Source organism: Vicia villosa, unplaced genomic scaffold (genome assembly GCF_029867415.1).
Source record: "Vicia villosa cultivar HV-30 ecotype Madison, WI unplaced genomic scaffold, Vvil1.0 ctg.000566F_1_1_3, whole genome shotgun sequence".
Classification (NCBI taxonomy): Eukaryota; Viridiplantae; Streptophyta; class Magnoliopsida; order Fabales; family Fabaceae; genus Vicia; species Vicia villosa.
In genome coordinates, this window is record NW_026705259.1 from 309,685 (window position 1) to 332,115 (window position 22,431).

The 22,431-nt window shown below is 35.1% G+C and overlaps 1 protein-coding gene across 1 annotated transcript; it reads left to right on the top strand.

Annotated features, from left to right (window-relative positions):
• Positions 1–19,665: 19,665 nt before the first annotated feature.
• Positions 19,666–21,438, top strand: LOC131629421 (uncharacterized). The gene is made up of 3 exons (XM_058900206.1): positions 19,666–19,758; positions 20,185–20,494; positions 20,642–21,438. The coding sequence occupies exons 1-3, from the start codon at positions 19,666–19,668 to the stop codon at positions 21,436–21,438; spliced, it is 1,200 nt and encodes a 399-aa protein (XP_058756189.1).
• Positions 21,439–22,431: the final 993 nt, after the last annotated feature.

Below are 22,431 nucleotides of genomic sequence, written 5' to 3' on the forward strand. Positions count from 1 at the left end.
AAAGTACATCGTGATGTCAAGGAATCTTTACAAAATGGGAAGGGCTTCCCCCATGTTGAGATGTCTAGGAGAACATTAAATCTTCTTAGTCCTCGCATAGGTACACCAAGGGGCTTGCGGAAATCACATTGTTGGACGTGCTTTGGCCTATAAATTGCTAAGTGCGGGATATTATTGGCCATTCTAATGAAGGATAATGCAATATTCATCGTAGAATGCGAAAAATTCCAAAAGCACGCCAATCTGCATCATGCATCATCTGAAATCCTCCTTCAGTCGCGTCTCCTTGGCCATTCTACCAATGAGACGTGGACAATTTGGGCCCTTTCCCACTAGCGCCTAGCCACCTAAAGTTCTTTATACTTGGAGTACATTATTTCACAAAATGCATAGAAGTTGAGGCCATCTCCAAGATCACAACGGAAAAAAAATTTTGTTGCTTCTATTGGCAGTGACTTACCTACAGGTTCAGTTTTCCAGGAGTTATCATTTCAGATGTTGATACTCAATTCTCCAACTCTACTTTGGTCGATATAAATAAACAAATATTGATCAAATCATTAATCATAAATAAAACATCAAAGTAAAGATTCTTGAAATACATATTGAAATGTGCTTTAACTTTGATCACAAACGGAAAAATTATCAACATCTCGAAGTAATCCATGCAAACACAAAATGCAACATGATGGTAATCATTTTTTGAGAAACTATGACCATTAAAATTAGTATGGAAATGAGTTACTCTTTTATTTATACAGAGTGAACCACTAAAACTCTGATACTCTAATTTTATATTTTTCAAAAATAAACTCAATTTGTACTTAATTACTCTTTTAATTGAATATAAACTATTAATAAAATTATATTATATTTAATTTAACTAGTTTTCAGTGTTCAAATATTTAATCAAATAAATTATAGTTAAATACATTATATGTGTTAATATATTATATTAAAATAAAATTTAGTAAAATATATTAAATTAAATTATTTGTTCAATTGTCAGTATTATATGTGTATGACGTTGTAGGTTCTCATAACATTGACAATAATATTATATATTATATTTAATTATAAACGGTGAGCAATATTGAGCAACACATCACTGCTACCCAAGTAACGTGAATGATAGTGATGTAACTTAACTTTTTTATGGTAATGATCATGTGTACAATTAGCTTTTTGCCCTTATATCTATATCGAACACAATGCATAGTATGTGTCATTCTTATTTTGTCCAATATTATATACCTTGATATCCGAGTATATTTCGTAATAACAAATAAACTCAATAATTTCATAATGACTTATTTGAGCATGTTCATGCATTTTACAATTATACGCAATAAAGAGACTCATATATATTGCTCTCGTATATGTATGAGGGAGAAATCTCGTCTAGCTCACTCATGTCCCCCTGAATGACTCACAGAGTACTTAATTAATCTACTTTATAATCGTCTTGTTTTAGATGATATTTGGCGGTACTAAAGTGTAGCGCTGAAAAATTAAGACCGAGGCCATTGGATTGACCCAACTCATATTTTAGTGAAAGTCGCCACCGTGCTTTATTGTTTCCAAAGGAAATGGGAAAAAGAGCGAAATAAAACCCAAAGAAGTTTTTAAATCAAACTAAAAAAAATAAACAGAGATCTTAGGTTCGGGGGTTGGTTATGCAAGGGGAAGATATTAGCACCCCTCACATCTGTATTACTCTACAGGAACCTCTTTGAAAATATATTATTGTTATTGTTATTATAAACTGTTTTTGTTTTGTTAAATAGAGTGGAATGGTGGGAAAATAAGTTTTATAAAAAGTGTTCTCGGCAAGACATCACATATTGTGCATACATACCCTTTAAGTGCAATAGGGAAGTCAGATCATTTGTAGTTCCTCTTAAGAGGAAAATAAAAGAGCCAAAGTGTCAAAATATTTTTGGGTGTTGAGCTTTACCAATACTCAACAGGTTTTTAAAATGTCAAGCTTAAACAATACTTAACAAGTTTTTAAAAGATTATAAGCTTTAACAGTACACAGAAAAAGTTGATTTTAAAAGAGTGGTGGTTAAGCTTTAACAATACAAAATCAGAGTTGATTTAAAAGAGGTTGAGCTTTAACAATACAAAATCATTTTTAAAATAGGGAGAAAGTTCTAAGCTTTAACAATACCAAGGAAAAAGTAAAAGAGAAGGAGAAGAGAGTGAGTACGTTGACAATTTTAGTCAATACCATTCTCATTCCTTTGGATTTTTAGCAACATCTTAAGCAATAATTCATGGTGAATATCTCAAGTAGTGTGTGTATGTGTGTGTGTGTGAGAGAGAGAGAGAGAGACATATTATGTGTATCATGGATACAATCAAGGGTGGGTATAAACAAAGATATCAATGTATAAACTCAAGCACGAAATGGTTAGGAATAAAAGGAATGACATACCTCAAGATTATTTCATGTATGTATGAATATGATGTGGTGATGGATGAATGTCTCATGCAAGTGGATTAGTTCAACAATGACACATACAAATGATGGAAACATAACAAAAGTATATGGTACAAGATGTAAATTAACAAGCATGTATATACAAGTGGATATTAAAAGAGATCACGACAATCATGTTAATATCAACATGGTATTGCATTGAGGTCAAAAGATCAAAGGATCTTAGATTAGGGGTTTGATTATGTACACTAATCTAAACCTAATCATTTTAAAAGTTTTAAATAACCCTAGGTGAATCAACTAAGGGATCATGTTAATATCTTCAAGGTAGACTTATCATAACCCTAATTGGTTTACACAAGTATGTACAAGAAACTTGCGGGAAATGGGATATTCAAAAAAATTGGATTTGAAGCTTTAATGGAGTTCTTGAAATGTCAATTCTAAATACAAGAGTGTTTGGGAATGATCAGGGTTGTGAATTGGTGTCTTTGAAGTGCAGATGACCTCTCTATTTATATGAAAAAGGATTGAAAGATTGAGGTAACCAGAATCCTAAGATACCAAGTTATGGTTTGGTTGGAAGCAAAAAATCAAGTTATATGAAAATGGTGGTTCCAATGGAGAAGTACAAGCATGCTTTGGATTTGTTGGGTGTATAGGGTTTACTTAATACTTTTGAGCTTTCTTGTGATCAGAGGGAACCGTTACAAAGCGCAATGCATTGACATTGTGCAAAAGTAATGCTTTATAAAAATGGAAATCTTACCTTTCTTCTCAAAATGGAAAATGGCTTGGTTAAAGCTTGAACAACTTGTGCAATAGCTCAGTCAATTGTGTAAACAATTGATTATGGAGAGATATGCAAGCTAATGGTACTAAAAAGTGTAATCTCTTTGCTTAATAAAGTGTATAATAAAGTTGTTCATGTAAAAACGAGTTGAATTCTGACTTGTATGAAGCTATGTTCTCATTTTCGATTCTCTTAGCTCATGCATGGGAATTTTGTGTTTTTGGACATTTTGGAAAGCTTGAAACAAGATCTACAAATTTCATGTTGGACACTTTTGTTAAATCAACTTGTATCTTAGTGTAAAATGACCATAAAGTTGGTACAAATCTAGGTCAAAATCACTCAAATGGAGCACTTTTAGGGAATGAGTTATCATTAACAAAGTTGAAGTTTGGATCAAGATCTACAACTTTCTTGTTGAGAGTTTTTTTCTAATTCATGTTGGATCTTGGTGAAATTTGTGCATGAAATTGAAGCTTTTTAGGCCTAAAACACTTGAAAATTTCAAACTATTAGAATTTCTTCAACTTTGACTTTTGTTGACTTTCTTGATTTTCTTAATTTTCTTGATTCTTCTTGATCAAATGACTTCAATAATCATATGTTCATGATTTTGATCTTCAAAAGTCCATGGTTGACCAAATTTCCCAAAAGTCAAAGGTGATATTGAGCAGTTGACTTTTTCCAAATGAATTGCATTTTTCTAAGTATCAATTGAATCAAGCTCTTCCAACCATATGAATGATATGAGTGGATTATAATGAGGCATTGTATATCCTTGAATCATGATTTGAACCATGGAACCATGATTTGATCAAAAGTCAACTTCCTTAGAGAATTAGGTCAAAAACCTTAATTGTGTACTAGATAAATTTGAAAGTTGTTGATCTTGATTTGAACCACACTTGGGTTTGGATATCGATGAGGTAAATCACTATGAGAATTATTGAGCCACCTTGTGAGTCACAAAACCCTAATTTTCCTGAGCTACTTGATCAGTCACCTATCTTGGGAAACAAGCAACAAGCAAATATAATCTTTTTTTGTATATTTTTTTAAGAAAATGATGCATGAATGATTATGTATAATGATAATAGTGATAATGATGACCACACTCTTGGTGCTCAATGCAAAATGAGGTGGGATATTAGGGTCAAAAATTGGGGTACAACTTAAAGTAACCAATTCATCATGCAAGGACCATAGTGGTTTCAGGTTGAAGGTGCCACACATCACTATCATTATGAGAATAACTTATGACACTTAAATAATATATTATATAGTATTCTTATTGTGGGTCAATATAGTATATTATAGGCTTAATACCCTTTTTGGTCCCGTACCTATATCTCGGGGTTCATTTTGGTCCTCTTCCTTTTAAAAGTTCCAAATTGGTCCCTTACGTTGTCTAACAGCGTCATGTTAGTCCTTTCTGTTAGATCTATTAGTCAAAGTCAAAATAAAGTGTCAATTTGCATACACTTGGCGCTGATGTGGCATATGCTCATATAATTGATTGAAAAAAATACAAAATTTACCCTCAACCAAGACTTGAACCATGGACACTTTGGTTGCTAGGCAAGTCAATATACCACTACTCTATTTCACAATCTGTTATTTAATTTACAAATGAAATATATTTATAACCATGAATCCAACAGATAAAAATCAATGACCAAACTTTGAACCTAAACACGACTACATAGGCTTCAACCCAAATCAGACCATTTGAATTAAGCTCTAAACACGTTCAGGTGCTTCTCCCCCAAATCGGACGATTTGAGTCTAGCTCCGATCACGTCCAGTTCCGATATGAGTCTCCCTATTTTTCCTCCCATTTTCTTCTTCTAATTTTTCTCTGGACATGGAATCTGTAAGTGCTCAATTCCTATTCTATTTTCCTCTCGATTGATGCTACAATATCCATTGTTGAAGCTCAAAATTGTTGTCTTTTTATGGGCTCAGTTCTTCAATTTCAAAATCGTTCTTTTTGGTTTTTTCAGGCGTGGGATTTAGGGATATAAGGTTTCTGTTTCTAAAACTCTGTTGGATATTGATTTGGCAGAGGAAAGGTAAAGGGGGGTTAAGGTTTAGATATGCAGGTTTTTCTGTCAAAATGCCAGAACAATCTCTCATGGAAGACTTAACAATATGCTTGTAGATTAAAGTCGGCCCAACGGATAGACCCCATGGTGGAAGAAGAAGAAAACCCTTTGTTGCAAATGACAAAGAAAGGAAGAGGCTTCAGTTGTGTAGCACAACAACAAGAAAACCCTATGTTATGAATTTGTTTTTTTAGGTTTATATGCATCGATGAATGTGATGAATCAGATTTATGGGTTTCAAAATTACGGGTTTTCCTAGTTTCACGAAAAAATGAAGAAGGTGATGACTAGATGCCAAGTGGGATGCCATGCAAGCGAAAATAGACACCGTTAGTGAAAAATAAACGGAAATGACTAACGTGACGCTGTTAGACAACGTAAGGGACCAATTTGAAACTTTTAAAAGGAAAGGGACCAAAATGGACCCCGAGCTATTGGTACGGGACCAAAAAGGGTATTAAGCCTATATTATACATATTATTCCTAATAGTTATATCAATGTGAAGACTTGATTTCTTATATCTACGACCTGTGGAATACGGTCACCAATATACTCATATAATAGTCTTTATGCATTTTTGTTGTCCTATATGACAATAAGACTTCATTACAAACACTTTAAAATAATGACTTTGTGTTTAACGTAGTCTCATGATCAAGTCACACTTAATTTACCATTAAATAAAAAAAATCCAAAGAACTTTATTATGTCAAATACAAATATTTTTTCTTCACACACACACACACACACACACACACACACACACACACACACACACACACACACACACACACACACACACACACACACACACACATATATATATATATATATATATATATATATAGAGAGAGAGAGAGAGAGAGAGAGAGAGAGAGAGAGAGAGAGAGAGAGAGAGAGAGAGAGAGAGAGAGAGAGGAGGGATCAAATTACACCAATATGTTACACTTATAGTTACACTCATTAATAACCTTTGATTTTATTTTAATCCAATGATTAGAAATATATAATTAGTGACTCATGATTCTTACTTAAAATAGTTTTATTCTATTTTTGGTAATTAATAATTTTGATTTTAATATTTTATAATTTATTCTTTTTCTCATAAAATAAATGTAATCTCTCTTAATTTTGTAACAATTAAATCACACTTCAATTTTATAAAAAACGTGATTCTAAATATTTCATAAAAAAAATCTAGATTAAAATAAAAACTTTTTTTATTTTAAAATATATCGATTATTTATATAATTTTAAGTAAATAAAATATAAATTTATTTACATAAAAAAATTAAAATTTGTTTAAAATTAAAAAAAATTAAAAAAAATTATATAAAAATAAGTTTTGATATTAATAAATGTTATAAATCATAAATTTTTAAGAAATATTAATAAGAATAATGAAATAGAATATAGTTTTATATTATTAAAAAATTTGTGATTTGTTTAAAATTGTTAGTAAACATTATTTATTGAAAAATTATATTTTTTTACAGAGAAATATAAAAATTTACGTATTTTTAAAAAATATTAATAAAAATCAAGTGATTTTTACTAATATTTCTTAAAATATGTTATTTTTATCATTTCTTAATAAAACTATAATTTTTTGAATAAAAAAAACTTGTATTCTTAATTTTAAAAAAATTGCACTACTTTTTAAAATAAAATTTTATTTGATCCACAACTAAATTATTATGTTCTAATTATTTATTATTTAGTTTTTTTGTATTTTTTATACATATTTTTTAGAATTATTTTGTATTGTATTTAAAAATAAAACAGTTTTATTAGTTACATTAAGCAAATATAATTTTTCTTTAAAATAAATCACAATTTTTATACCATTTTTTCTTAGTAACAAACATTATTTTCCATCAAATAATGCTTACTAACAAATTTAAACAAATCACAATTTTTATAGTAATATAAAACTATATTCTATTCACTTATTATTATTATTTCTTAAAAATTTATGATTTTTAATATTTATTAATATGAAAACTTATTTTTATATAATTTTTTTTAACTTTAAACAAATTTTTCTATTTTTTATGTAAATAAATTTATATTTTATTTGCTTAAATTCACTATATAATTGATATATTTTAAAATAAAAAAATATTTTTTATTACTAAGAATCTTGATTTTCTAAAAAATATTTAGAATCACGTTTTTTTATAAAATTGAAGGGTGATTGAACTGTTACAAAATTAAGAGAGATTACATTTATTTTATAAGAAAAAGAATAAATTATAATATATTAAAATCAAAATTATTACTTACCAAAAATAGAATAAAACTATTTTAAGTAAGAATCATGAGTCACTAATTATATATTTCTAACCATTGGAATGGGATAAAAGAAAATTCTTGGAGTTGTGAACAATATTGGTGTCAGAGTTGAGATGAGAGGATCAGGTTTAGTTTCAGTGAGAAGTGTTCTCCCTAAGGATAAAGTTTAAAATGAACAGACACAAGGGAATGGCCGAATGGTAAGGCGGTTTAAAATGAACAGACACAAGGGAATAGCCGAATGGTAAGGCGGGGGACTGCAAATCCTTTTTCTCCTGTTCAAATCTGTGTGTCCTTTGATCGACAAGAGAATAAAAAAAGATTCTTGAATTTTGTTGATATAAAAACTTTGCATTTTTTCCATGTTGAAGCAAGTGTAGGGACAAAGTTCTTTGATTCAAAATTCTAGATATCGCTAGATTTTTGGATCATTCTAATCACCGAATTCTTTCACAAGAACAATAATGTGCCACTAATAAAAAACTTAGAAACTCAAATTGATGATTTATATGAAATGCTTTTGATAAACTAAATAATGAAAGTTGAAAGGGAATTGAGTTTAGAAATAGGTTAGTACTCACACCCGTGAGTTTTAGGAGAATAAATATAAATTTTTTGAAGTAGTGAATAATGAAAGATTTTAAGGAGAATTTGAAAATGAGTGTGAAGAAGAGAATGAGGGCGAAGTTGAAAAAGAACACCAAGAAGAAAATAAATATAGTGAGGGAGAAAAAAATAAAAGTGTACATAAACTTGTAAATAAGTAGAAAAAATGATGAGAAATAGATGAGAACCACATCTTGAAAAAAAATTAATGTCTAAAGGATGGGGGCAAGAAGCAAGAAGTTTCACCTTGTGCTAGATTTTACTATCTTTACTTTAAGAAGAAGAATGAAAATAATGAGAAATTTAGGAAGTTGGAGATGTTCATCAAACTACAAGTCATTAAAATAAATGCATGTGTATGCTAAGTTCTTGAAAGATTTGTTGACTAGAAAGAGTAAGTTGTTACATGATGAGAATGTGAATTTATCATAAGAGTGCAATTCAATTTTTAAAAGTAATATTTCGCCTAAGTTAAAAGATATTTGTAGCTTCACTTTTCCATGTACAATTGGGATACAAATCTTAAAAAAGACACTTTGGGACTTGGGATCCAAGTATAAACATGAAACATCTTTCAATCATGAAGAAACATTATTATAGAGATGTTAAACCTATTAAGATGAGTTTGACAAAAGCTAACAAATATGTTGCATATCTGTTGCACCATAAAATTTGTCCTCTTTATTTGAGCTATAAGTTTCCAAGACGTTTATTTCATTGTCCGAAAAGAAAAAAAATAACAAAGAGTTTTCATGGGTTTAAGAAGATATGGTGTAAAAGGTGGTTTATACAGTGGAAATACGAGAAAATTCACAGGTCTCATTTGGAAGATGATATGAGCTTGGTTCCCGCGTAGCCCCGACTGTTTCGATGTTATCTACAACTTTCGTGTTTGACTCAGAAACCAATTCCATGAGGAAGGTTGTCGAATTTGCAAATCACCTAAGATTTCACAGTGAAAAATGGTGCTGAACCGCAGGTTTTCGGACACTAAAAAATTCATATCTCACAATCCGCTCGTTCGATTCACTCGAGATTTTAACTGAAGCTTCGTGCTAATATTCCCGACATTTCATATGTTCAGACCGAAGACCAATTAGGCACTGAAAATTCCCAGCATTTTGAAGAACGTCATGATTTTTCAATGAAAAGTGTGTTTTCGGGTTTGTCGCGACAAGTTTGAAAATTCATAATTTCGTCGATTTTTATCGTATGAAGTCCATTCCGGCGGAATTCTCTCGGAAATTTTGTTATCTTCGATTCTTCGTCACACGTGCTCTCTCAGATTTCGAGCCGAAGTTTGAGTTTTATCGAGTTCTTTGAGCGGTACGCACAAAATTCTGCAAAGTCGCACCAGATGAACCGATATTTCTCGTCATTCAAACGCGCATAATTTCCTCACCGTTTGTCGGATTGAGATGATTCTCGCGGCTACGAGTCACAAATTTGGTCATCTTCGCAGTGATGTTCGTTTTATTTCCGAATTTCGCACCGAGTCACTTTTCCCCGAAAATGAGCAAAAAAAGAGATACGTCGGGGGCATTTTTGACATTTCACCTCTTACCCTATATAAACAATTTTCCCTCCTTTTCTCTCATAACTCATAATTCACCCAAAAAAATCCAAAAACCTTTCTCTCAATTCTATTGACACAGAAACCTAAAAATATAGAAAAATCCTCAAGAACTTGATGAAGATGACGTAGCCAAAATCATTGCCTCGTCGATCGTCACCTTCTCATACTGCCGCTCGTCACCGCTTGCATTGGCCACGTCGTTCTTTCTCCGTGACGTCCGTCAACGAGCTGCTCCAAGCAACACCGTCCGCCAAAGCTTCTGCCGACCGTCGTCGTTCGAGTTTCTTTCTCGTTCGCGGTTTCGTCTCTCCGGTTTAATTTTCGTGCAATTCCGGTAATTGTTGCTTGCTTTGATTACTTGTTTAAACTTAAATTTGAATTGCAACAATATTCAGAAGGATAATTGATGATCGAAGTGCTTGTTTAATCCAACATGAGTTTTGTTGTTGATGTGTGTCGGTAACAAATTGCGATAATATTGAAAGTTGATATGAGGTAATTGTTTGATTCATGGATTCATTGAAATTGAGTATTATTTCTCTGTCTTGATGAAGTTATGGTTGACTGCTATGTCTCACTCATGAATTAATTTGATGTATGTCATATGTTTGTGAGTTTTTTTGTTTGAGATGAATATGTGTGTCGCTTTGTGGCCAAGATTGAACGAAAATGCTGAAAATTACATAGAATTGTTGATGAATGAGGACGGTATTTGATGATTGGGGATGATTCTATGGTTTCTCTTTTGAGATTTAGAAGATGTTGAAAATCCTATCATAAATTGTTGTTGTTATGTGTTGTGGATAATGATAATATGACCTTAATGGTGGATAATTTGAATTGGCTTGAGTTGGTGTGAAGGTGATGATTTTTTGTGTTGTGGTGGTGTTGTTTAATTGTGTATAATGCTGGAAAATTCCATGTGTGTTGATGATTTGTTTCAAGTGTCGGTTAGATGAGTTGTTCACAGTCCAAGTTTACCTACATGACAGTATAGTTTGTGATTGGAAAATAGTGTGATAAAAATAGACTTAATGCTGGATTTTGGAAAACAAGTTTGTTTCGGTGCATTTTTGGAACATAATTTGTGACTTGAGCATGACAATATGTGTTTATACTAGAGGACACAGTTATAGGCATGCTGCTGATTTTTTTTTTATGCCATTTCTTGTTGTTTTGATACTTGATGATAACGATCGAAAATGAACATAATAGTTGCCAAAGTGTGAAGTAATTGATGGTTGACACTTGATATTGGTTCATATTTGAACTCCATGGCTTATTCCCAAATATTCAACTTGGTTTCATGAGAAATTCAATTGTGATTTGTTTGTGTTAGATTGGAAATGCTATTTGAAAATACTTCACAAAATAAGAGAGTTAGTGTTAGTTATGTTTGTTGCTTTACCACTTAGAAACCATACTTTTATGCTTAAATCTCACTTGCAAATATATGTCTTTGTGTGCCAATTAATTCGGGTTGTTGCATTGAATTTAGACATGTTTTTTTTAGACTTTTTGGGACTGTTTTAGTGTTGATATAGTGCATTTAATTTCCATGTTTATATTACTTTACACATCACTTCCTCTAATGCATCAAGTTTGGTTTTCTAAAAAGAGATTTTGCCATAAACTTTGTGGTATTGTTTGTTGTGTGTTTTTAAGTGATAATATGATGTGCTTGTGTGCTAATAAATGCTTGAGTGCTGGAAAATGTTCTGTTTTTGTTTTGTTGCTGGTTTTTCTCGGTTTTTTTCATAACGCTCGCGGTGTGTCGGTTTCAATTCAAAAATGTCATAACTCTTGAACCGTGTGGACTTTTCGCGAATATGAATAATGTTTCTCAAGTGGAATGATATTTCTGGAGCTGTTTGTGGGGTTTATTTTCGGTTTCGGCTGACTTTTTTTATCGTTTTCGCTACTGTCTGATTTCGGAAATCGTGCTTCCGAGCCGATTTAATAACTTCCGACTCCATATTTGAGTTCTTTGGCACGTTTCTAGCTTACCATAAAATTTTGGCTTAGTTCCGACGGGTTTAGTTTTCACTGTTTTTACCCGGTTTTGTCGTTTCGGTGTACCGTTGTGCATGTAATACTTGTTTTGACTTTCGTAGTTTTAGTGTACATATTTGATTTGCTTTTGAATACTATCCCATGTTTCTTCTTGTTTGCTTTTGTTATGTTTTCACTTTCTATTCCGTTATCCATTTCCGATTTAGCTTATAATTCAATAACGCAATTCCGATTGCGGTGTCTTGTTATCTCTAACGTGTGTGCTAGTATGCAAGGCAACATAGAGGCTCTGGTCGATACCCGCTCTCGTGTTCCGTTTTATTTGCGGGACACGACATTTATCCTCTCTCTGATTCGTGTTTTTACACGCATTCTTTATCATTATGCTTGTTTGTCCGGATTTCTGTTTCCCTTGCAGGTGTATGGTATTCGTTGTGCCCGATGCACACGTCGGCGCGTGATTTACTTTCATCGCGCCGACTATTGATTGCTTACGCGGATTTTAATTGGAGTGCTGACATGTTTGCTTTTGCTTTGCTAGCTCGCTCGCGGGATCCTTAGTTTCTTTGCTTCTCTTCGCTACAGTTTACGGATCATCATTCGTTTGGTATTGATCCCGTTTCATTTTATTTTTTCTCGCACTTTATCGCTTTCTCGCATCATCCTTTAACATGAGAAGTAGGACTTAGACATGCATCTGGCCAAGCCCTCGAAAGAGGCTCTGTTTTTGTTGGTGTGTTTACATTTGTGCTTTGCGGCAGGGAGTCACGGTGTAATAAGTCCTATATGGCGCTCTGTTAAGTCCTCATGGAAGGCACGCGGAAAGGGTTAGTAATCAACCCCCGCCTAGTCTCATCGAGTCCGTTCGGTATGCGCACGCTACGCGTTGCTCGCTTCCGAACCTGCACAAGATCTTGTTATCGAGTATGTCAGGAAAAGAGTTCATGTAGCCGGACCTCCGCCTTTTCTATAGTTCGTGTCGCTCGACGTTGATGCTCGGTGTACGCACGCACCGTTTTCCTTTCAGATCCGTGACGGCTTGGTTGCTGAGAGGGATTCGCTCCTCTTGTCTATGGCCCGATCATTTTCGCGAGGTCTAATGCTTGGATGAATCGGGTGATTCGCTCCCCTTGGCTATGGTGGGACCGCTTTTCTACCACTCGGTCAGTACCGTTAGTTTTGTTTGCTTTACGAGCGGAGCTCGTTTGTGTGATATTATTGTTTGCCTTCCCTTTTTCCCGATAGGTTGTTAGGTTAGCTTAGACTTGTACCCTTTGTATGATAACATTAGGTAGCAAGCTTTCCCCCTTAGCTTAGGTTTTCCTCATGCATTCTTTAAAACACAAACCATACTCTTTGATTTTTCTTTTCTTAAGAGCTTGTTATTTCCACTCCATTCCCAAGCATAAGTCTCCCAAGGTCGAGCAGCGGAGTGTGAATGTAACTCGTTCACCTAAAAAACACAAAATAAACAGAAATTAGTTAGCCGATCTACGGTAGCTCTGATTCTGCAAAACAGATACGTAGGCAGCGGGGTAGGGCCCGTGCGAGCACAATCCTTTCTTTTCCCTACATTCTGCATTCATTTTAGTCCAAATTAGCGTAGTTTTCTTACACACCCATAGTTTTAGACACAGGCATGGATACCATCGAGTACGATGGACGCGAGGGGTACTAACACCTTCCCCTCGCATAACCGACTCCCTTACCCTTTTTCTCTGGTCGTGAGACCGTTGTTTTGTTTTGTGGTTTGCTGGCATTCCCTTCCTTTTCAGGATAAATATGTTAGTGGCGACTCTGTTAATTTTCGCGATAGCGACAGCTGGCGACTCTGCTGGGGACGTCTCGACCTATTGCGGGTCCGGGCTTAGCGAGTCGATCCTAGCGCTTGTTTGTTTATCCTTGGGTGTTTTACTGCTTTGCATATTTGACTGTTTGCATTGCATTCTATGTGCGCTTTTACTTTTCTACATCATATTCTGGACTGTCTGGATTTCTGTCTGTGGGGGGGTGTTTCAAGAGGTAAAAGACCCAATACCCAGGTCATGAGTGATACCTTAGGAACTAGGACTAGAGTGGCCGTGACGGACAGAAGGCGTATGCCTGATTGATCTGATCACGTATCCACGGGCAGAGCTTGGTGGAATGAGGCAATATCGTATGATAACGCCTACATTCAATCCTATGTTGGCTTTTTGACCTACACTGGCCTAGATTTACCCGTGAGTGGGGCGGGAATCAATCATTGCTTAACAGGTACATTGTTGGTGACCGCTGTTCTCGTTCGTGGGTTACCGCTATTCTTGTTCGTGGGTTACCGCTGTTCTCGTTCGTGGGTTACCGATGTTCTCGTTCGAGGGTTGTTACCATGGTCCTTGTTCGTGGGTTACCGTTGATCTTGTTCGAGTGTACTATTTGTTCCTGTTCGTGGGGTACTATGGTTCTTGTTCGAGTGGTAATCTATGTTCTATTCCAGTGTGTTGGTGACTATATGTTCTGGTTTCGATGGTAACTTGTTCCGTTGGTGACTTGTGGGTTGTGTGGTGGTCCGAAACTATACCGAACCTTTGAACTTGTGCCGTGTGATTTCTCGGCGTCATCAGACATATCCAGTATTGTGGTTCCCACCACTTTGCATCATTGCATATTTACTTTCCAAAAAATGATGTACAAAAAATAACAGCATACATGTTCCTTTCATTTCCAAGGAATATTATCTTTAAGCCTCGTGCCGAGCTTTTCCATCTCTTGCTTGTCAAAAAAATCAAAACACGAGGATTCCTTAGAAATTGAATGAACATGGCATTGCATTCATATCATGCATCCCATACATCTCATGCATAACAGGTGTTCAGAATTGAGGATTTCTTATTCAGACTTGGTATTCTCTCCAGACTCACAGACTCGACTTGTTCTTATTGTTTGTTCAGAGAGTAGTGATCGGTCACGATTCTCACTATGTTTTTGTCACTTTCCTGATGATAATCCAGGTATTTTGCACTGCTTAATGTCATAGTGTAGTCTTTTTAATCTGTTTAAGTGATTTTGTGTGCGTTTGCAAGTTTTATCCATTGTTTTCGAGTTTATTTTCCCATTTTATGCTTTGGTTTGGTTGTTTAATGATGTTTCAGATCTAGGAGATGATTCACTCTACAATTTGAAAGAGATGTCGGAAGGAAGGAGCAAGAAGAATGCAGAAAATAAAGGATCAGTGGTGCAACACGGGCGCCCGTGTTGAGCAACACGGCCCGTGTTGCTAAGAAGGTTATCAGGATAACAAAGTGAAGAGACAGTGGTGCAACACGGGCACCCGTGTTGCCTAACACGACCCGTGTTGCCACTACTGAACGCGCCATGTGATTTTAAAAGAGGCAGAGGACCAACACGGGTACCCGTGTTGCCCAACACGGCCCGTGTTGGCTTGTTGCGCTGATTTTCATGATTTTTAGTTTTTGACTCAAAAAGTGATCCAGGAGGGCATTTTGGTACTTTCCGACTTATTAAGAGGGTTTGCAATATATAGTGAAGGATTATGAAGAGAAGAGGCATCTTTTACACAACCAGAGAAATTGAATCTGAGTCAGAGCAACGTATGAGATTATTGGAGAACGGAGATCATTCATGAGCAAGAGCAATTGAAGATCACAAATTCCTCAATTATCTGTAATGTTTAACTTTGATACTTTTAAATTTCTTTTGAACAATATGAGTAGCTAAACCCCCCAATGCTAGGGGGTGTCCCTGATTTGGTTTGTAATGACTTTGATATTTTGATTTGATTGATTTCATGTTTATGTTATTCAATTCAATTTTATACCGTTTTTAATGCCTTCTTTATCGGACAAATAAAGATTGTTTTATGATTAACAATTTGCCGGATCGCAATTGTTAAGGTTTGTATTAAATTGAACCATAGTAGATATCACCTAGGACTAGGGATACCCTATGGTCACTAAGAATTCTTGATAGAAAAAAAGCTTGGTTTTATCTAATTTCTCTAAGGACTTAGGATTTATAGACGAAAAACCAAAGGTTTGCCCAATAAGGATTTAGGGGCAAACACTCTAAAGATTTAGTAATTGAATATCATGAACTTGTTGAAAAGATCTCAAATAAGGATTCAGGGTTGTTACAGAGCAAATTACACACCTTGCCTTGGCATTTACTCATATTAGTGAAAAAGGCTTAAATTTACCTTCTGCTATTTTTATTTTACATTTAGAAACTATAACTCAATCAAAAACCCCAGTTGACTTTTTATTTAATTGAATAATTATAAAACTTATATTCCAACGCAGTCCTCGAGATCAATACTTGGTTTTAACCTTTTATTACTACTTCGTAAAAATAGTACACTTGCTATTTTTCTGATCAAGTTTTTGGCGCCGTTGCCGGGTGTAATACGGTGAACTGACTTTTTTTATCAAAATGTACGGTAAGCATAAGCAAGAGTCGCCACCGACTTTTATTTTATCCAAATTATCAGAAAGGCTAAAAGAAGAGGAAAAACCTTTTAAATAAAAACTGAGTTCGGGGGGTAATTATGCAAAGGGAAAGGCTAAAAGAAGAGGAAAAACCTTTTAAATAAAAACTGAGTTCGGGGGGTAATTATGCAAAGGGAAGGTGTAAGGCACCCTTTGCATCCATGGTTTTCCATGGACTCTTAATTGCTTTGCTCTTTTTCGTTCAGAAATGTAGAAGAAGTGAATACGGACTTTAGCTCGTAAATGAGCGTAGCCATTTTGAAGGTTTATGAGAAAGAATATGAAAATGTTTTTTAGCCAAAGCAAGGCAATTAGGAGCAATTACCTTAATAATGTAGAAAATCAGTTCTTTTAGCCTTTCAAGGTGAAAGGGTCTATCCATGCCATAAGAGGGCAGGAAGCCTTTCATTTGGAGATTGAAGGGTTGTCGCAATATCGTTCGCCATAAGACTGTCTCATGCCATAGAGAGACAGGTAGTCTAAGGGAAGGATCAGAATAGCCTTTCGTAGGCAACTAGAGGATACCTCAGCACTTCGTAGGCAACTTCGAGGGACGAGGTCATATTTGGCGAATCGAAGGCAGCATCATTAGGGACGAGGTCATATTTGGCGAATCGAAGGCAGCATCATTAGGGACGAGGTCATATTTGGCGAATCGAAGGCAGCATCATTAGGGACTTATGACCTTGAGAATGAATTTAGGGCAACATTGCTGAGGTATCCTCGTATTCGAGGGACATGGCTATTATGCAAAAACACAAGGCAACAGGCAACAAGCAACAAGAGGGGTTACCAAAAAAGTGTGCGTGGGTGCAACAATCATGTGATTAATTCAGAATTTTAATCTTATAATTAGTGATGCTAATTCAGTTCAAGGTTATCACTCCCTAGGATTACTAACCACATCAATTAGTATGGGGAAGGGGAAAAAGAAACCAGCGGGGGAAAGGGAGAATGACATCAATTAGTATGGGGAAGGGGAAAAAGAAACCAGCGGGGGAAAGGGAGAATGAAGCCAGCGGATTAATAGTGCTACAGGTCTAACACAAGTAATAATTAAAATAAATCATTAAAATAAATCAGGGTTTTAGGGTTATCGACTATTGAGCTTTGACAGTTGGCAAACCTTGAAAATTGGAAAAGGGAGAAATAAACAGAAAATAGTGAGTGTGTATGGCTAACTCAATGGCAATGAAGGCTAACCCTAATTAAATAAAAGAGGGCAAGATAAGTATTTAAACATAAAATAAAACTTAGCTTTTTATTTGATCTGATATGGTTCGTGGTCAGAGGTAGCCTCGAGGTTAACCCTGAAAAAATTGGCAAAGCAAAGGCAGACAGAAAAAGAAGGGAGTATAGGCAGAGTTCATTATATTTGAAGGTAAACCCTAATTTTAAATAAGATAACAAATATTTAAATAAGGATTAAATCGGCGTGGCGCATAGGCGAAAGATGTCTGATAATAACCCTGAAAAGAAAATACACAAAGAAATATTTTTGTATTTTTATATATAAATAAAAAACTAATTAATCTAATATATTATTATTTTTAGAAAAAGAAAAAAAAAAACTTGTAGATATATATGGGAGTGGATGTGCCGCCCTGTAGCTGTTGTTGTTCCAAATCTCAAAATTAAAAGAATATTGACATGAATACTTGTTTTGACTATTTCAAATGTTTTCTCCAACCACTCAAACTTTGACATGTGGCCTATTTAATAAAAAAAACAACAACAAAAAAAACTATACACAAGTATGTTAGTAACGATAAGAAAAAAAACAAAAATATTAAAAATAAAATAAATAATACCAAAGCACGTCTCTTTTCTTTCTCATTAACTTTCTCTATTTCTTCCAAGAAGAAATATGGCACTTCTTCTTAATTTCAAACCAACAAAAAGTAAGAACAAAACGAGAGAAACAATACCGGAACCGAAAGCAGTGACGCGGAGGATCCTGGATCGGAAAGAGCTTTGAGGATTGATCACCTATTTCGATGACGTCGAAGGGATTATAGATCCGTCCAATGTGTTGCGGTGCTGTTCGGATCGTGCGGAGATCGGAAGCGTCTGACGGCGGTGAGCGCGGGCGTCGGCATCAGGTGTAGTGCGGAGAGCAGTGGATCGGAAGGCTCTGTTGTTCTTGCTTTGTCATTTTCTTGCGTTGCGTGTGTTGTAGTTTGATGGGGATGATTCACCGGAGGAAATCAATTCGGACTCTGAATCAACCTCTGCTATCTTCTTCTTTATCTGTAAAACAAAAACTAACAAACTGAAAAGAACATGAATTATTGTCTTTGATTTTAACTACAAAAAGTATGAACAAGTGTGCCTGGAATGTAGTTTTGGTATTATGGTTAATGAAATTGGTGTGAGTTGCAAGTGGTGATGCAGGTTCAATCTAGAAAGGAATTGGAAATTGTTAATCTGGTTTTAGCATTGATTCAAAATTGGTTGAATAAACCGTTTCTGCAGGGGTGATGGATTCAAAGTTATGGTTTTGAGAAAGTGATGGTGGTAAGAATGGAGGAGAGGAATTGTTGTTAGTAACAAAACATATGAAAAAATGTATGTACTGTACGTGAATTGTTTGTGGAATAAGGGTTGGAAGCTGAGAGGTTGTTTTTGTACGTGGGCAAGGTTTATAAAAATAGGTTCATCGTTAGTCCCCCTGAGTGTTAGTTTTGGTTCTATTTATAAGAAGAAATTAGGTTAGACTGAAATAGAATAAAATTATAAATTGATGAAAATCAATCAATAATAATTAAAATTTAAAATTAAATTTGATTTGATTTCTAAATTATAGTTATTATTGATTAATTTCATAGAAACTATCCTAAAATAACATGTAAACAAAACATTTTTGAATCTTTTCTATTATATATATTTTTTGGTTATTTTTTGAATTAAAAATGGGAGAAAGTAAAAAAAACATTTTTTTTTAAAATAATAAATAAATAAAATACGAAAATAATTTTTAATTAATAAAAAAAACTTCCTTTTGTGATTTTTTTTTTTTAATATTTTAAAACATAAATGAAATTAGTAGCAAATAAAAAGGAAAAAATGTCAGTAAGTGGGATTCGAACTCGAGACCTCTCGCTCTTGTACCTTACTTCCTTACCGACCGGGTTATGTCAATTATTTGAAATAAAATGACATATGAAAATATATGCAGCAAATTTTGGGGTATGACACAGAACCAGAAAGATTATTTCGAGCGAGACGCCGAGAAGCTAAACAAAAAGAACTGGAAGCAAAAGAAGAAACACTGATAGTTTCGGATCCTGAAACAGAGAAGACTAATTCAATCCATTCTGAGCATTCAGATTCTGAACCTGAAACTATGGCCGAAGACCCACCTCCTGTGGAAAGGCTTTTAGGTGATTATGGGAGAGCAAATGCACCTCTTGGCCGGATGACAATTGTTAACCAACCGGTCAATGTTGCCCACTTTCAGCTACACCCGGCAACAATACGACAACTAGAAAAGAAACCATTCTCTGGAAGAATCAATGAAGATGCAAATAAGCACTTACAAAGGTTTCTTACTATGACAATGTCATTAAAGATAGAGGGGCATTCTGAAGAAGCCAAGAAATTGGTGATGTTTCCATTTACATTTTCAGACGATGCTGAAGAGTGGTTTTACTCTTTACCTGCTGGAAGTATCACAACTTGGCAACAAATGGAGACAACATTTCTGAATGAATATTTTCCAGCTTCTGTGTATATCCGCAAAAGATATGATATAGTCAATTTCAAACAGAAGGAAGGAGAATCACTTGGAGATGCATATAAAAGATTCAAGCGGTTGTTGGTTGCATGTCCTACTCATAACATGGATGCAACCGAACAAATGCAGAATTTTGTGAATGGTCTTAAGCTTAAGACTAAACAACTAATTGACACAACTGCTGGTGGTTCAACGAATTTTAAAACAGCCACTGAGATAAAGAAGATCATTGATGCTATTGCAGCAAACGAACACTTAGAGTTGTATGACCGCAGTGTAAATCAACCAGAAGGGCTAGTTGATTTGAAGTTGTCAAATCAAGCTGTTAAGATGGAAGATCAGATCGCAGCTGAAGTTGAGCGCAGACTAAAACAAATGGCTCTTGAAAAACAAACGGTGGCTCAAGTTCAGCCGGCTCAACCGATTCAAGCAGTGAATTGTGAGATATGTGGAGGACCTCACTTTGCCGTGCATTGTGTAGTAACAGCTCAGCAGGTGGAAGAAATCAACTTTTTGAAACAGAACAACCCTTACTCTAATACTTACAATCCAGGGTGGAAGAATCATCCGAATTTCTCCTGGAAAGATCAACAAGGGAACGTTCCAAAACAAGGGGCTGTTCCTTATCAAAGTCTTCCACAACAACAACAGCAATATCGGCCACCACAACAACAACCGTATCAACAACCTTATCAGCAACCTCAACAACAATTCCAGCAACAAGGGCCAAGAAAAGCAGATTGGGAGATCGCCATTGAAAAAATGGCTGCTCAAAGCTCCCAATTTCAAGAAGAAACAAGAAGTAATTTTCGGAATACGGGAGCATCAATTAAAAATCTTGAAATTCAGATGAGTCAAATAGCACAACAATTGGCAAGTCCTCAGCAACCTGGTGCTCTACCTAGTGCCACAGTTACGAATCCCAAAGACCATAATAATGTGAGCGCTATAGTAACTAGAAGTGGTAAAGCGAAAGAAGTTGTGGAGGAGAGTGCTGAAGAAGGAGAGCCATTGCTTGAAGTGGATGTAGAAATAAAAGAGAATGAGGTAGAAGCGGAAGACTTAGGTGTGTTGGAACCAACAACTACAGGGAAGACTAGTGAACAAAAACCGGCAATTAAATTACCTTTTCCAACAAGAAATAAGAAGAAGGGGCAGCACGAGAAAAATTTTGAAATTTTTTTTGAGATGTTTAAGAAACTTGAGTTGAACATACCATTCCTGGAGGCATTAGAACAAATGCCTACATATGCCAAGTTCATGAAAGACATCATCTCCAAGAAAAGAACCACCGGTCGTGACCCAATTATTCTAACTAAAACTTGTAGTGCTATTTTGCAGGGTATGAAAATTCCGGTAAAACGAAGGACCGAGGCTCTGTAACTATTCCTTGTACCATTGGGGATAGAACATTTAGAAAGGCTCTTATTGATTTAGGAGCAAGTGTGAGCCTTATGCCGCTGTCCATCTACAAGAGATTGGGAATTGGTAAAGTTCAAGATACAAGAATGACACTCCAATTTGCAGATCATTCCGTAAAAAGACCGTACGGGATAGTAGAGGATGTGCTCGTAAAAATTGACAAGTTTGTGTTTCCAGTGGATTTTGTAATTTTAGAGATGCCAGAAGATGAAGAAATTCCGATCATTTTGGGGAGACCATTCTTAGAGACCGGGAGATGTTTGATAGACATAGAAGAAGGCACGATGACCTTGAAGGTTTATGATGAAGAGTTAAAAATTGATGTGCGAAACACCATGAAATACAAGGATGATGTTGCTACTAGTCAACATATTGAGGTGATTGATCAAATTGTTAACAATGAGAATGCTTTGAAATCACAAAAACTACCTTTAGAAAGAGTGTTGAGTTTATCAATTTTTAACGAAACTGAAGAGGTTGACGAAAAAGAGATAGAAGTGTTGAATATGATGGAAGCAAAACCTTTCTTTAAAAGTTCTCGACAAAATCGGTGGGAGGATTTAAGGCAACCGTTAGTAGAGGAAAAGAAAGATGAACCAAAGAAGGGGGCTGAATTGAAACAACTACCGGAAAACCTCAAATATGTCTTCCTAGACACAGAAAGCAAATGTCCGGCTATCATAAGTTCACACCTTGAAGTTATCCAAGAGAACAAACTTGTTGAAGTTCTGAAAAAGCACAAAGGGGCCATGGGATGGTCGATTGACGATTTGAAAGGTATTAGTCCTACGGTTTGCATGCACAAAATTCTCATGGAGGATGATCACAAACCTGTAGTCCAACCTCAACGGAGGTTGAATCCAGCAATGAAGGAAGTTGTTAGAAAAGAAGTGGTGAAACTATCAGATGCGGGGATGATCTACCCTATATCTGATAGTGCTTGGGTAAGTCCTG

What these genes read in the sequence shown, in the direction of transcription:
- LOC131629421 (XM_058900206.1), top strand. Translation starts at nt 19,666, where the DNA reads ATGGCCGAAGACCCACCTCCTGTGGAAAGGCTTTTAGGTGATTATGGG. An exon ending in TGACAATTGTTAACCAACCG is followed by an intron (nt 19,759 to 20,184) that starts GTCAATGTTGCC and finishes GAACAAATGCAG; the next exon opens with AATTTTGTGAATGGTCTTAA. An exon ending in ACCGATTCAAGCAGTGAATT is followed by an intron (nt 20,495 to 20,641) that starts GTGAGATATGTG and finishes TCTCCTGGAAAG; the next exon opens with ATCAACAAGGGAACGTTCCA.